Source organism: Coenobita brevimanus, chromosome 94, assembly GCF_032717465.1.
Source record: "Coenobita brevimanus isolate Jiangsu-jjx chromosome 94, ASM3271746v2, whole genome shotgun sequence".
In the NCBI taxonomy this organism is placed as follows: Eukaryota; Metazoa; Arthropoda; class Malacostraca; order Decapoda; family Coenobitidae; genus Coenobita; species Coenobita brevimanus.
The window spans coordinates 21,109,523-21,126,247 of NC_137047.1; the positions used below are offsets into that span (position 1 = coordinate 21,109,523).

Sequence of the window (16,725 nt, forward strand, 5' to 3'; positions counted from 1 at the left end):
TTATTGTCCTTCTCACAAGCCATCTCTGCTATCTGTCTCACTGCAAATATTTGATCCACACATCCTCTGCCACTCCTAAAGCCACCCTGTTCATCACTCACAAGGACTTCTGACGTCTTTCTTACTTTCTCTTTAATAATTCTTTCATGTACCTTCCCTTCCACACTCAATAAACTTAAGCCACAATAATTTTTGCACTCACTTCGCTCAGCTTTATATTTGTACAGGGGCACAATCACAGCCATTTTCCACTCTGCTGGCACAGTTTCACTCATCCATGCCTTCTTACATATCTCCAACAAGTACTTCATTCCACTCTCTCCACTACACTTAAGCATCTCTGCATACACATCATCAACCGCAGCTGCTTTCCCATCTTTCAGCCACCCCACAGCACTCTTCACCTGTGCGAGTGTCATGTCTCCTTGTACTGAATTCCTTCTCTGCACACCCCATAAACCAATCATTTTCACAGCCGCTCTGCTCTCTCTATTCTCATTCATCAGGCTTTCAAAGTATTCTTTCCATCTGGTCCTTACTTCATCTCCATGGGTTAATAATCTACCACCTGCATCTTTCACACCGTCACACTTCTTTCCGCTTTCACTGCTACATTTCTGCACCTCTTTCCAGAATAACTTCCTATTGTCAAAGTAGTTTGCATTCATTTTTCTTCCTAGATCCTCATTTACATTCTTCTTTTTCTTCGTCACTAGTCTCTTTACATGCATTTTGCTCTCAATATACTCAGTTCTTAATTCAATTGAACCCCTAACCTGTAACCACTTTAGCCACTTCTTCCTCTTTTCCTCCACCTCTCTCTTAACTTCTCATCCCACCATGCCGTACCTTTCTTCTTTGTTGTTACTCTTGCCACAGCACACACCACTTTAGGATTCCTAACTAAGCAATCCCTATATGCATTCCACAGGCTGTCCAGATCCATTTCATTCCAGTTCACTGATTCTAACTCCTCCTCTACTTTGGTCCTGTAATCATCTGCCATTTCTTTGATCCTCAACTTTCAGTCTCTCTCCCTGGCTGCTCCTCCCTCTCCTGATCCATCTCACTCCTCTCAGCTTGATCGTGCATTCCACAATCATATGATCTGACAGACCTCCACATCGTCCTCTCACAGCCCTTGTATCAGCAACCATTCCCAACATCAACCTCTCTAAGAGCACGTAATCAATCAGGGTTCTTTCGACACGGTCCCCGTTCCCTCTATACCACGTATATTTATGTGCATCTTTGTGTTTGAAATACGAGTTACAAATGCACAACCTTCTCTCCTGACACATATCCTTTAGTCACTTCCCGTTATCATTTTCTCCTCGTACTCCATAACAACCCATTATGTCATCCTCAGGACCAGTGCATACTCTTCCATTCATATCTCCCATTATGATCACCTTGTAGCTCCTAGGCATTTCTCCCACTACTTCATCCAGCTCATCCCAAAATCTGTCTTTCTCTCTCTCACTCCTGTCCTCACACAGTGCATAAGCTACAATCACTGCCACTTTCACCTTCTCAAACTTGAACTTGACATACATACACCTCGAGCTGACACATTTGTAGTCTCTCATTCCACTCTGCCACACCTCATTTACCAACAAAGCAACTCTTTCCTTGCATCTTCGTCGCCCATTCATTCCCAATCTTACACATTTCAAACCCTTCCACTCCTCCACTTCGCACCCTTTCATCTTCATTTCACACAATGGAATCACGGCATATCTCGTACTCTTGAACACATTCACCACTTCCACCCTCTCGCTCTCCTCATTCACACCTCTCACATTCCACATGGCCATGCAAATCTCCCCATTGGGTTGGGGCCCTGGGCAGGTATTGGGCCCTCCGAGGCTCTCTGAAACGACTGCCATGATTAAGTGATTCTGGATAGAGGAATCTAAGGGACACTTAACCCTACCAGAAACCCCGGTTATATGGTTACCACCCAGTGTAGTAAATGGTTTCCTGGGTACAGGAAACCATTTGGCTTGTCATTCAGTGTAAAGCTCATATGGCATCACTCTACATTGAGTGAGTGGATGATGGGCGCCCCCACCTACCTGCAGATGGAATGTCAGCAAGATAATTTCTGAATCCATCCCAGTCTGCCCTATCAAAGTGCCATTATGTCACCCTGACAGGTTCAAGATGGGGAGGTTCAGGGGTACCTCTTGATTTACGAGAGTATTGTGGTCCAGAAGTTATGTAACATGAAGCTTGTGTAATTTAAACAATTTTCCCATAAGAATACATATTAAGTGAAGGAGTTAGGTTCTGTGAACTTTCTTGAGAACTATAGCAATCCCTCAATTATCTGGACGCTCCGTATCCGGTCATGTTCCACATACAGACGTTGGGCCTTGGCTCTATTAGGTCCATATCTGGATTTATTTGTCCATACCAGGACATAAAAGTTCTGGCATCGGCAGCCGGCAGTCCTACAATATAAAAAAAAGTCCGTTGGGTGGCTCACCAGCCTCTCTGTCCATACACGGGTAATAGAGTGACCCACAAGCTGAACAAACATGGCTGTCTGGCTCTGTACCAAATGGTCGAAATCCCCCAGCCACCCTAATTACCGGTAACATACTGGCAGCGTGCGAGAAAACAGATCGTAACCCACAAGCTGTGAGAATGGCTGTCCAGCTCCCACCTGAATGGCCAAAGTCCGCAGGCCCTCCCCAGCTGGTTGGCTGGCCCACAAATTAAAACAAAAAAAAAGTTCCATTGGGTGACTCACCTGCCTCTCTGTCCATGCACAGGTAATAGACTGTAACCCACAAGCAGAGTAAACAAGGCTGTCTGGCTCCCTACCGATTTGTAAAAATACCCCAGCCACCCTAATCACTGGAAACATACCAGCAGTGCTCATGGAAAACAAATCATAGCCCACAAACTGAGCAAGAATGGCTACCCAGCTCCCCACCGAATGGTCAAAATCCTCTGGCCACCCTGATCACCCGTAACATTCTGGCAGTGCGTGAGGAAAACAGATCGTAACCCACAAGCTGAGCGAGAATGGCTGTCCGGCTCCCTGACAAATGATCGAAATCCTCTGGCCACCTGGATTAGTCGGAAACTCCCGGCCACGCACGGCCTTCTGCCTCCCTACAGAATGGTCAAAGTCATAATGCTGTCCGGATTACTCGGGCACTCCTTAGGCCCATGAAGTACAGGGACCCAGCATTTCTGCCAAGTTGCAACATTTGCCTGAGTGAGCAGAAAGGGTCCTTGCACTCATAGGTCAGTGTGTCGCTTTTGCTTGCATACTTATAGCCAAGCGTAGGTGGAGACATGGCAATGCTGTACACTCCCCAGCACTACCACACTTCAGTTCCTGCCTTTGTCTCTCCATGTGGGGACGTGCTTGGCTGAAGTAAAACAATGGTAGCTTCCACTGTTGTGTTTGTGGTGGTGCCCTACCTTCTGCAGGCCTTAATCCTCCTCTGTGGTGTTCTCATGTATGTGATGATGGCCCCACCACCACCTGAGAAACACAAGAGGAGGGTTTTGACTATGGAGAAGAAACATGAGATATTGGGCAAAGCTGATGCAGGCTGGCCAACTTCATAAATTCTGCATGAACATGACCTGGCCCGTTCAACCTTGTTTGATATCAAGAAATCACAGGACAAGCTGACTTGGTACGGACAGGACTATGGCGATACCACTCAAAAAGGTGACCAGAAGGTCCCAGCCCAGCCATGCCAGCAATGACCAGTCAACTTTTGTTTGGTTCAGCCAACATCGGGGTGCCGGAGTGCTTGTACATGGGACCAAGTTGAAGGCTGCAGCTGAGGAGTTTGCACGCCTGCACAACATGCATGACTTCAATCCATCCAAGGGTTGGATCTTCCGGTTCAAACTTCGGCATGGACTTACTGGCCGTAGGGCACATGGCAGGGCTTTGGGCGCGACAGTGGAGGATATTCAGCCATTTCGCCAGAAAACGGAGTGCCTGCTCGAGATGTAGGGCCTTGCTCTCGGTCAAATGTACAACGTTGACGAAACTGGCCTGTTCTTCTGCTCCTTGCAAGCCAACACCCTGGCGGAAAAGATGGAGAAGACTGTGACTGGTTAAAAGTTGTCCAAACAAAATGTCTCGCTGTTGCGCTGTGCCAATGCTAAGTGGATGCACTGCCTCAAACCTGTTATTGTTGGACATGCAAAACAGCCAGGTTATCTCCATGGTTTGATGGATAGCCTGCCTGTTGTGGGGTATCATTCTGTGAAGGCCTGGTTTACCGCAAAGATCTTCAGAGATTGGTTCCACAGACACTTTGTCAAGGAAGTTATCCATTGTCAAACAGAGGAACTTGGTGTACCTCACAGCCAGGTGAAGGCTCTCCTGATCCTCGACAATGCCCCTGCGCATCCGTCAGAGAAGGATTTGGTTGCTGATAACGGCCATATTAGGTCCATGTTTTGTGGTAGGTGGGGGCGCTCACCATCCACTCACTCAATGTAGTGCTGCTCTCGGGTGTCTGCCCTTTCCTCTCCATCCTTCTTTCCTTCCATTCTCATCTGTCTTTCTTTCCTTCATTCTTTCCTTGTCCGTCTGCCTACGGGTGACTTTACACTCCCTCTGCTGTCTTTCTTTCCTTCATTCTTTCCACTTCCTTTAGCCTGTGGGTGACTCTACAATGAGTGACAAGCCAAACGGTTTCCTGTGCACCAGGAAACCATTTACTACTCTGGGTGGTAACCATATAACCAAATTTTGGCACCTGGTGGTTTAGTGGGTAATTATTGCGCTCCAATCGAATTGAGCCGGTGAAGGTTTATATCCAAGGGATGGTTGGAGTTGATTGCTCACGTAATGCCACTCAGGGATGAGAGAGGCTGGCCACTCTCATCTTAAATGTCGGGACCAACTGCCTAGCCCCTGGCTCCTATGCTCCTCATGGGGAAATGTAGGATTGGATAATGGATGGATGGATGGATTCTGCCACCACCATACAACTGCTCTCATTTAACCAACTGACCAAGGTGTTATCATGGCAGCCTATCTTGACGAGGTGATGGTGGTGCTTGAGGACAAGGAAGGGGTTGACATAGGTAGGAAGCGGACCATGGAGAATCTGCGGCACTACAACATCGAGTCTGTGGTGTTCAATTGGCCCAAGGCTTGGAAGGAAGTCTCCATCAAAACCGTGGAAAGTGGTTGGTCTCGTCTCATTCAGAGATGAGAGGAGATGAGAGGCTGTGCATGACTCTGAACAATTTGATGTGGACGATTTCTACTTCCAGCTCCAAAACGCAAGCAAGGATGTGGAAACCAATGATGTGAGGGCTTGGTTGGTTGACGACAGTGGCGATCTAGGTTATCAGACGCTGTCTGATGAGGAAACAGCCGCTGCTGTCTCTGCAGGGCTGACAGAGGAATGCTACGAGGATGAGGACAAGGATCCTGACTCTGGCCACCCCACCTCTCCATCACTCCCTCATCTTGATGAGCTACGGGCCGCATTGAGCAAGTGCTCAAATATGCTGAGCACCTTCATTGCGACGGAGAGTCGGTGCCACTCAAGCTGGCAATGAATCTGCGGGCAGTCAGGGACACTGTCATCCTCTAACAGAATTGCTGCACCTACTGTCAGATGAAGATCAACTCCTTTAAGCCCGCCACCCCCATGAATGCCAGCCCCTTCTCCCCACCACCACCACCACCCTCTCGACCCCAATCTTCACTCTTGGACCCTCAACTGAGCACGCCAACAGCTGTTGGGTCACCATTAGACATGAGCTTGCGGCTGTCTTCAGAGAGTCCTGAGGTGGGTAGGACTCCATCACCTTGCCAAACGTCCCCGCTCATCAGCCGGCTTAACCAGATGGAGGAGGAAGAGGAGGAGTTCTTTGACCTTTGCTAGTGGCAGTGTTAGTCAACAGACCACATGGGATACCTGTACACCTGCTGCTGCCTGGCGGGTTATGACGCCAGTTTGCCGTTCACTGGATGGTAAGTGTACTGTGTTTTTTAAAATAACTTTTACTGTTTATGCATTGTTTTCTTAACCCTTTAACCGCAGGCATTGTTTTGACGCGACTGGCCCCCCCCGCGGGGGTTCCAGCCAAAATGTAAACAAACTTTAAACCTTTATAACTCTGCACAGAATAAATCTAGAGCAAAAAATAAAGTACCATTAGAAAGTACTAACCTTCGGCTTTGCAATGATGTAGGTTTCATGATTTCGTTGACTATCACTGGATGGGCAGTGCCATCAGAAGTGAGCTATCTAAAATCACTATTTTTCGCTCACACACCATTACCAAATGCCAACCTCATTCTGATAATAATACTATAAACATACATGAACACTGCACATACGATAAACACCCACTCTGTGTTCACTGAGGCAGGTAAAAGGCACTGTAATTGCCCGCACTTCACTGCCACATCAGCGCTGTTGTCACTCACACAGCTGGACAGATACTGATGCGTGTTTGGTCAGGGGTGGGGTGGGGGGGCCCGGGGGGTGGGAGGTGGGGGCCTGGGGGGTGGGAGGAGGGAGGTGGGGGTCGGCTGGAGTGAAAGAACTTAATAGCTACTCTCCCTTGAAACAATTGGCGCGCGGAAAAACGCGCGGTATTCAAAATATTCACAAACATTCCAGAATGACACAAGCGGTTTGGTCCAGTTTTTGCAATGTCATTCTGGAATGACACCCGCGGTTAAGGGGTTAATGTTTAAGATTACATTGCATATTGCAATGTGTGTTCCTATGTCTAAAAACAGACGAAAGACTACAGAACACTGCCAAAATTAGGAGTGGTACTGTGCATATAGTTATTTTGTTGGTTAGTTTGTTTATGCAGTGTTTTCTTAGTGTTTAGGATTTTATTGCATATTGCAATGTATGTTTTGATGTCAAAAAACAGCTGAAAGACTACAGAACACTGCCAAAATTAGGAGGGGTACTGTGCATACATATTGGTAGCTTTGTTTTTGTTGTTGTTGTTGTTGTTTATGCATTGTTTTCTTAGTGTTTAGGATTATATTGCATATTCCAATGTATGTTTTGATGTCTAAAAAAAGCCAGAAGACCACAGAATACTGCCAAAATCAGAAGGGGTACTGAATATATTGGTAGGGTTTTGCATACTTTTTTTTTGTTTATGCACTGTTTTCTTAGTGTTTAGGATTATACTGCATATTCTAAAGTGTGTTATGATGTCTAAAAAGTGCCAAAAGACCACAGAATACTGCCAAAATTAAGAGGGGTACTGTACATAGTGGTAGAGTTATGCATACTGTTTTCTTGTTGCTGTTGTTATTTATGCACTGTTTTCTTAGTGTTTAGGATTATACGGCATATTCCAACGTGTGTTATGATGTTTAAAAAGAGCCAAAAGATCACAAAACACAGCCAAAACTAGAAGGGGTACTGTGCATAATGGAATGGTTTTTTTGTTTTTGTTGTTGTTTATGCACTGTTTTCTTAGTGTTAGGGATTATACTGCATATTGCATTGTGTGTTTTGATATCTAAAAAGAGCCAAAAGATGGCAGAACACTGTCAAAATTAGGAGGGGTACCGTACATATAGGTTGGGTACAGGTAGTAGGTTGGGTATAGGTAGGATATGGGTACAACAGAGGATATTGCTCCGTATCTGGACATTGCCCATATCCGGATATGCCTTTCGTTCTACTACGTTGGTTAATCACGGGATTACTGTATGTAGTCAATAAAACACAGTTATACTGTAATGCCATACTCTTAATAACACATGAATTATGTACACACACTGTACAGACAGAGAGGAGAGGCACAGGCAGCTCACATCACAACTCATCCAAATCTGTTTCCTGCTCTGACTCGCATCCAACAGCTGGCTCTGGCTTCCTCAGTTTAGCTTGGTGATCTGGGTGGTTTTCCTCTGTTTTTCCCTCAACATCTCATGGTAGCATCAAAGCTCTGCCAGCATTGCACTTCCATTAACTCCAGAGTTAGAAGGACAATTGGAGGCCATGATGAATTAGATGAGGGTAGGTTAGGTATCGAAAAAATGGTGTAAAACACTGGTCAGGCTGCACAGTGATGTTGACACAAAGTTGGTACAACAGTGAATGTGTGTTTGGTGTTTTCCATCCTCTAGCGCTGGAAGACAGTGTGAGACCTTTGGTGGCAGCAAAATTAAATGCCCCATGGCACGTTTCATTTTTCTTAAATTGTCTTATTTTAAGGGAAACATAAATAAAAAAAACAGATTTTCTTACACTGTGTTATTTTAAAAATGTGTAATTTAAACTCATGTAAACCATGAGGTACCTGTACTTCCCATCAGTAATTATGACAAATACCATGATATAAGCATTGCTAAATCTTTAACATTATAGCATAATATAGTACAACAATACACAGTACTGTATATAGTAAAACAACATGAGAAGGGAGATGTGATGGAGGAAGGGCAGCCTACTGGCAAAGGACAGAGTGAAATGGAGGTGATCTTTCAGCCACCCCTCATGGGATTAAGGTGTATATCTAGTAATGGACAGACAGATGGACAACAACAATTTGTAGCACACTGAAGACCAATTATACTGTATATCTGGCAGATATTACCTATGCAGGGCTTGACTGAAGTACAGTATTCTGAATATTGTGATACAACTCCCTATCACAACTGTACCATGCAGTACATAAGATCTCCCTATAATGTGAACAAAACTTCTTTGGTGAACAAAACTTCTTTGAAATACAGTAATGAGTTTCAGGTCATACTACCAGCAGATAACAGACAGCAGGATTTTAATTTTAGAAGCATTTGCCAGCATACCCCCAGTAAAGTTTTGCATTGTACCATATCTGTGCTTGCAAAACTCTGATAAATTCCTACAGACATTTTTCCAATACTTCTTCTCTAATTCTGAAATACTGTAAAAGATTTCAGTACTTCTTTCTTAAAGAATGTGTGACTATCATTATGGGCAGTGCTGTATCTGGTAATTTTAAGACACTGCACATTTAGTACATTTACTTCACGATTCACCAATCATCCAACAGTGGAGAATGTATATACCAATGTATTTTTAAGTTCTCTTGGCTATCAATCACTGGTGCATTTGTCCATATTCTCCTAATAATTCCATGAATACAAGATCCCCAGTCTCCCTCTCCCTTCTTTTCATTTTTTACTTCTGACAGAGTACCTAGGGTAAAGTCCAAGCCTCCACATTCTCTTTCAGTAATCAGGTGCAATGAGGGTGATGGTTATGTCCTGTCACTACCTATGCTACTTGTGTTCCAAGATCTGGCTTAGTGAGCATATATCCCTAAACTATAAGGCAGAAATGGTCCTTCATCTACTACCTGAGGGATGTGATCAGAGGGCTGTGAAGTAGGAGCTGGAAGACTACTAAGATGTTGAGTTTGGGGTTGACTACTGAGCCTCTGATGTTCGAATATGAGGTCATCCATTGCTCGTAAGTTGTGCTGCGTCTCCTGGAAATTACACCAATCATTAAAAAGTCTAAAAGAGGGGCTACATGGATCATAATTAGGATTTTTAATCAGTCTTACCTCACACGAAACCTATGTTTCAAATGCTCTAAATTTCATTTCCAGTAGTTTAGAAGTATGTCTCTGGGAGCAAAGCTTTGCACTGATACTGCACCTCACAAGCCTCCTTTGGGGAGACAGGGGATGGCTGAGGGATATTCGTGTAACCATGCAGCTTTGCCATCTGGATATGAGGTCTGTTCAGAAAGCATCCAACCTTAAGTTCTAAAAATATAAATAGCTAACCTGCTGAGCTAGGACACTAATTCCCCTCAAAGTAGGCCCCTTCAGACTTGACACACATAGCCCAGCATTCTTTCCGCCGCCTGAAACATTTTTCACAGCCGGTTTTCGATATCCCCTGTACATGCTTCGCCACATTCATGATCTCTTCTCTTGTCTCAAATCGGGAACCCGTCAGCAAAGTTTTTGGCTTGGGGAATAACTGAAAGTCACACGGTGCCATGTCTGGTGAGTAGGGAGCCTGCCAGAACTGTGGGATATTGTGTTTGGCCAAAAATTCCTGAATCAGAGGAAAAGAATGGTTGGGGGCGTTGCCATGGCGCAGCTTCCAACTTGACACTTTCCAAAGGTCTGGTCTCTTCCACCAAACTGCATCATGAAGACAATGGATAATACTGGGGTGGTAATGTTTGCTGACAGTCTGACCTTCTGGCGTAAATTCACAATGTACAAAACAAACGGAGTTGAAAAAAAACTGTCAATATGCAGGTGCACTGCACCTTGCTGTGGACCTGTTGTGCTTTTTTTGGCTGAGGCAACCCTCCATGCTTCCACTGGGAAGACTGTGTTTTGGTTTCTGGGTTGCACCCATACACCCAAGTCTCATCTCCAATGATAACAGTCTTCAGAGAGTCTGGATTGCAATATGCCCGTCTTGAACAACGTTCATCCGAGAGAAGAGATCACAACGAATGTGACAAAGCACCTGCAGGAGATACTGAGAACCAGCTTTGAAAAATTTTCAAGGCAAGGGAAAAAACACTGGTCTAAATGTGTCAAGCCAGAAGGGACCTACACTGAGAAGTGGTGGCCTAACTCAACCTAAGGGCAGTTACTTTCTGAACAGACCTTGTACATCAGTGCTTCTCCTTAAACCCAAGCTGCACTTTACAAACGTATAGGCACCACAGCCATCCAAAAGCTCTAGCCGTTAAAACAGCATCCTTCACGATCCCCCACATGACATTCATCATTCAGAAATTACCCTTCCCAGAGAGACACAAGAACACCTAGGCAAAATATGAGGTGGAAATCAACCTTCCCAGCTTCAAGGCCAATACAACTTATAAACAGCTAAAAAACAGTCCACTATACCCCACATTGTAATGTGCTTATTTTGCTCATACATCTCACTATCACACTACAGACAGTCCTCCAACATAATTCCTACAAAAGATCTCTGATAGTGCCCAGCTGAAGTGAGCAGTTTTTTGCAGTCCACGAGGTTTACATCTAGAAAACCCTGGGATAACAAAAGCAGTGGCTCCAGCAGTTTGAAATGTCAATCATAGAACAGTACTTACCTATGAAAGAATAAGGATGGGTGGTGTCAGCAGCAAAGTCTATACTGAATCACTCTGTCTGACCTTTTACGTTGTGTTTCTGAGCAGACAAAGTATATTTTTGCTCAAATGAAGGGAGCTACAGACTAGGTTCCTCACTGCTGCTCACTGACCAGTGACTCGTGTACGGATCTGCTGTCTTTATCTGCTTGCTGTTACTGATGGTGGAATATTGTTACACGTGTTGTAATATCTTGCTGAGGTGACTTTTATTTATCTATGGGCAACTGCATTTATGCACGTAGTGACAGTGGTGTGGGAGGCTGCTGTGTGCTGAAGCAATAAATTATGCACTTCTCAAAGCTATATGAATGGTCAATGATAGCCAGAAATATTTATTCAGTGCATGTATGATATATGGGTGATGTTTGTGTAAATCCAGCGATGAAATGCAGTGTCATCTTTCATATGGTACAGTAAAGTTGTCTTGAGTCATAGTGCAATTGGAAAAATATTTGTATAAAATCTGAAAAATGTCGGAAATGAAAAACAACAGCTGTCAATGAAAGTTGTGGTAATTGCCTCTGTTTAGAATTACAGTTGAGGTTAATGAAATATTTGAATACGGTGAAAAAAAAGAGAAGTGTATTTTGTACAGATCATCACTCTGAGGTGGTGATCCAGACAGACCCAGAGGCACCACCAAAATAAAAGTAAATAAGCACATACACATATAAATTAATGAAAATGCTTGCTGCATAAACGCAAGTTAAAAAGTGTGCAATATACCATACGTGGGTGCAATGTACTGTACACTTCTAAATTGTCATGTATAGAACAAGACTCATGTGTAGGATAGGATGCAAATTGCACTACTACACTATAATGCCACAACTTAAATACTCACCCTTATCACCAATATTTACCTTTACCCACAACACCATGAATAACTTAATGACATGCGGAATGTAAATATAATGACGAAAAATTACAATAAGGGGGAGGGGAAACAACCTAACCATTGCTGAGACACATGGAAAGTAGACACACACCATATGGTGAGCTGATTGGTGCTCCCACAATGCTGCTAAAGATACTGGCTTCATTTACATCACTGTATAAATGATGATTTTAGCGGAACTGAACATTACATTACATCAATTGGACTGAGGTAACGCCATCCTATTACAGCATTTGGAGTGTACAGTACTGTCATGTGTGATTTCATACCATATTACTTGGGATAGGTGTGGGCGCTCATCATCAATCCACTTAGCATAGTGGTACTCTGTTTTCAGGGTGGCTATACACTGAGTGGCAAGCCAAGTGATTTCCTGTAAACCAGGAAAGCATTTACAGTGCTGGGTGGTAACCTTATAACTAACCAACACGTGTTCCCTACGTGCCAATAAGTGAGTTGGCGAAGGGTTAGTGCCCCTTCCCGCAAAACAACTAACTAAAAATACAAACAAGAAGCCTCGGACCAGGACTGACCAAAAGGTGACGACTAAGGACTGAACAAAGGTCATGGTCCGGATGGCTACATGGAATGTAAGGGGTGCAAATGATGAGGTGAAAGATGAGAGATTGTCCAGGTGTTTGAGGGTGCAAAAGTGGATGTATGTGGATTAACTTAAACTAAATGGAAAGGTGAAAGTGTGAAAGAATAAGGGTATAGATGGGGTATATGGGCAGGAGTAGGTGAGAATGAGAGGGTAAAAGAAGGAGTGCGTATTGTTGTGAGTAACAGATGGAAGGAGAGTATAAGAGGGTATGGATCAGTTGGCTCAAGGACTGTGTGGGTAAGATTGAAAGTTGGACTACAAATGTAAGCGATTGCATGCATGAATGCACCGACACAAGATCATGCAAGCTGAGTGAGAGAAGAGTTCTGGACTAATGTGGAAGTGGGCATGGAAAAGTCTGATGGGAATGAAAGAGTGTTTTTTATTGGAGATATGAATGGTAAAGTAGGAATTGTGAAAGTGGATGAAGTAGTTGATGAGTGGGGTGTGCCTGCAGAGATGGTTGAGATTGGCAGTGCTTTAGTGGACATTTGTGCCAGGAGGGGGTTGGTGATAGCCAATATCCTCCTCAGGCACAAAATGATCCATAGGTATACGTGGCAAGTGATGAGAAGTGTGGGTGGTGAACTGAATGAACAGAAGGCAATGACTGATTATATGTGTGTGGATGACAGGATGAGAAGGTGTGTAATGGATGCAAGGGTATTTAGAGGCTGGGGGAGTGGACTTTCTGACCACCACTTGGTCGTGGTAAGAATCAAGGTCCAAATGAAATGAAGAAATAGAAGAAGGGAAGGACAGGTGGATGCAGTTCATACAATGAAGGTGGAAATGTTACATGAGGATGAAAAAATGGCAGAATATAAGAGGGAAGTGGAGGAGTGATTGGGTAAATATGGATTGGAGCAGATGGGGGACGTGCAACATGTGCAAGATATTCACAGAAGAAATCTGTGCAGCATGTGAGGTGGTGTGTGGGGTGAAGAGAAGACGAAAGGGGGTGCAGGGAACAGCATGATGGAATGATGAGGTGAGAGATGCTGTGACACAAAAGAAGAAAGCATATAATGAGTGGATGAGAAAAAGGGGTGTGGGAGAAGGTGAGAGATGGAAGAGAGACTTATATGTAGAGAGGAAAAGAGAGGTGAAAAGATTAGTAAGAGAGAGTAAGAAGAGAGTGGATAAGGAATTTGGAAGGATTTTGAGTGCAAAGTGGAGGGAATGTATGAAAATGTTCTGGAAAGAGGTAAAGAGGGTTAGACAGGGTGCCAAAGAAGTTAGATGGGGAATGAAAGATAAAAATGGTAGTTTACTAGTGAAGAAGGGAGAAAAAATGAGCAGATGGAGAGAATACTTTAAGGAATTGTTGAACAGAGAGAATGAAAGTAATGTGAGTGTAAGTGGCAGGGGAATGGCTGGGAGATGGAGGGTTGTGAGAAGAGAGGAAGAAATCAGTAGGATAGAAGTTGTGGAAGCAATGAAGAAAATTAAAATGGGGAAAGCCCCAGGAATTGATGGAGTGTGTCGTGAAATGCTAAAGAATGTGAGAGAGATAGTAGCAGAATGGACGTGGAAGATGTGCAGATTAGCCTGGGAGGAGGGTAGAGTTCCAGAAGATTGGAAGTCAGGTACAATTATTCCCCTATACAAAAGAAGAGGGGAAAAAGAAGTATGTGGTAATCACAGGGGCATATGTCTCCTTAGTGTAACAGGAAAAGTATATGGCAGGATACTTATTGACTGAGTTAGGGAAATAACAGGGAAATTAGTTGGAGAAGAACAGAGAGGTTTTAGGAAGAGAAGAGATTGTGTAGATCAGATTTTCATTCCTAGATCTTTAGTGGAAAAGTTTCTTGAGAAGGGAAAGAAGTTGTATGTGGCCTTCATGGATCTGGAGAAAGCATATGACATGGTGGATAAACAAGGAATGTGGAAAGTATTAAGAATATATGGATTAGATGGGAAGTTGCTGAATGTAAGTATGAGGGTTTTAAGTTTCAAGTGCGTGTGAATAATGAACTGAGTGAATTTTTCTATTTGAAGGATGGATTGAAACAGGGATGTGTCATGTCTCCATGGCTGTTCAATCTGTATATCGATGGGGTTACAAAAGAGATACAAGGTAGGGCAGTGGATGTTGGAGTGGCTCTAATGAAAGAGGGCAATGTTTGGAAACTCCCTGTACTGTTGTTTGCAGATGAGACTGTGTTGTTAAGTGAAGACGAATGGGAGCTGCAAAGCTTGGTGGATGAGTTTGGGAGAATGTGTAAGAAACGGAATCTAAAGATGAAGATAGGGAAGAGTAAAGTTATGGTTTTTGAGAGAAGTGAAGTCAGTGAATGCACAGTCAGGTTGGATGAGGAGGAAATGGAAACTGTGAGTGTGCTTAAGTGCTTGAGTAGTGCGATGCATAGGAATGGATGTTTAGAGGGTGAAGTGTTTGAATGGGTGCAACAAGGAAGAAAGGCTGCTGGTGCCTTGAGAGCAGTGATAAGAAACAGGAGAGTGAGCATGGAAGTGAAAGAGTTACTACATGACAGTATAGTGATACCTACTCTAACAAATGAAAGTGAAGCTTGGACCTTGTTGGAGGGACAGAAGACAAGGGTGACACCAGTGGAAATGAGTTATTTGAGAGGAGCATGTGGAGTCACATGGAGAGACAGACTGACAGATAAAGAAGTGAAAGAGTGTTGTGGTGTGGATGTGGATGTGATAGGAAGCATAAGGAGAAACACAATGAGGTGGTTTGGCCATGTGGAGAGGATGGAGAGTTAGAGACTGATGAGGAGAGTATATGTGAGTGAGGTGGAGGGGGAGAGAGGGAGGAGGAAGCCAAGGATGAGATGGAGGGATGGAGTGGAGAGGTATATGAGAGATGGGGGATGTGAGCTGAAAGCAGGGCGGTGAAATGGCATGGGACAGGGCAACATGGACGCGATTTGTTTGTGGCCACCCCTTGTGGGATTAAGGCGTCTGGCAGTAGACAGACAGATAAATTATTTGGATTGTATTGTCATGTGTGACTGACAAGCTGAGTACCCATGCAGGGTGGTCATAGTCTATCATAAATGTTAGTGGTACTGTTTACAGTCATGACCAGGTATGCAATGAGGTTATATGAAGTGAAACCCCATCACATACCAGTTTATAATAAATCGATGTTGATTTAACATGGGTTCACTGGGGATACAGTGGGGGGTCAAGGGTCATGTAACCTAAAATTTCAAATAATCTTACCCTTTTAGGCTTGCCCGTGGTGCCCTCAGTAGCACCAGACTTTCCACTAGTTGCAGCATCCTTTAGCATCAATGTCAGACACGATTTCCGAGTCACAAGTTCCAATACAGTATTTCACACAAAAAGTTATCACTCCACTTAATATAACACACTGCACTATTTGTTGTGCACTTACACTATTATTTGGTGACAATGACAATGACAGTGTTGCAATGACCTTGCATGCACAAGATGGAATGACAGGGAGATGATCACATTGCATAAAAACAATGAGTGAGCAACCTGGCTCAAATGTCTGACTGTCAGCTTGTGCAAGCACCAATGCATACACACAGGACTGTCATATGTGACCAACACAATTATCATATAAGCACATTCTGCAATCATTAACCCAAACTGTCATATACTGGGTCCTGACCGTACATCTGTACAGTAAACCCTAGATATAACGAACCCTGACATTGCCAATTTTGGAGATAGCAAATGGCCAAATCGCGACTGAACTTCCCTCGGATTTTGCAAACAAAGGTCGCTAAATGCGGGGAAAGTTTGCGAATCAGCCCACAGTGACAATAGCATCCCTTCCTAGCATGATGTGTACAGTAACAGTACTACATTATATTGTATTCTTATTATAGATACAGTAAACCCTCAATATAATGAACCCCAGTATTGCGAATTTCGGATATAATGAACGGCCAAATTGTGACCAAACTTCCCTCAGATTTTGCGAACAAAGGTCGCTAAATGAGGGGGAAGTTTGGGAATCAGCCAACAGTGACAACAGCATCCCTTCCTGGCAAAGTAAATGTACTTCAACAGCATCCTTTCCTGGCACAGTAAGTGTACTGTAACAGCCATAATTTATACTGTACTCCTATTATACTGTAGATATTGTATTTATATGTTCA

The 16,725-nt window shown here is 43.8% G+C and overlaps 1 protein-coding gene across 1 annotated transcript in view; it reads right to left on the bottom strand.

Annotated features, from left to right (window-relative positions):
• The window catches only part of LOC145412850 (uncharacterized), a 104,843-nt gene that overhangs the window by 80,702 nt on the left and 7,416 nt on the right, over positions 1-16,725 (bottom strand). The window contains exon 3 of the mRNA XM_080282650.1: positions 9,334-9,465. Coding sequence (XP_080138776.1) covers positions 9,334-9,465 — 132 coding nt within the window. The remainder of the gene's footprint in view (positions 1-9,333; positions 9,466-16,725) is intronic.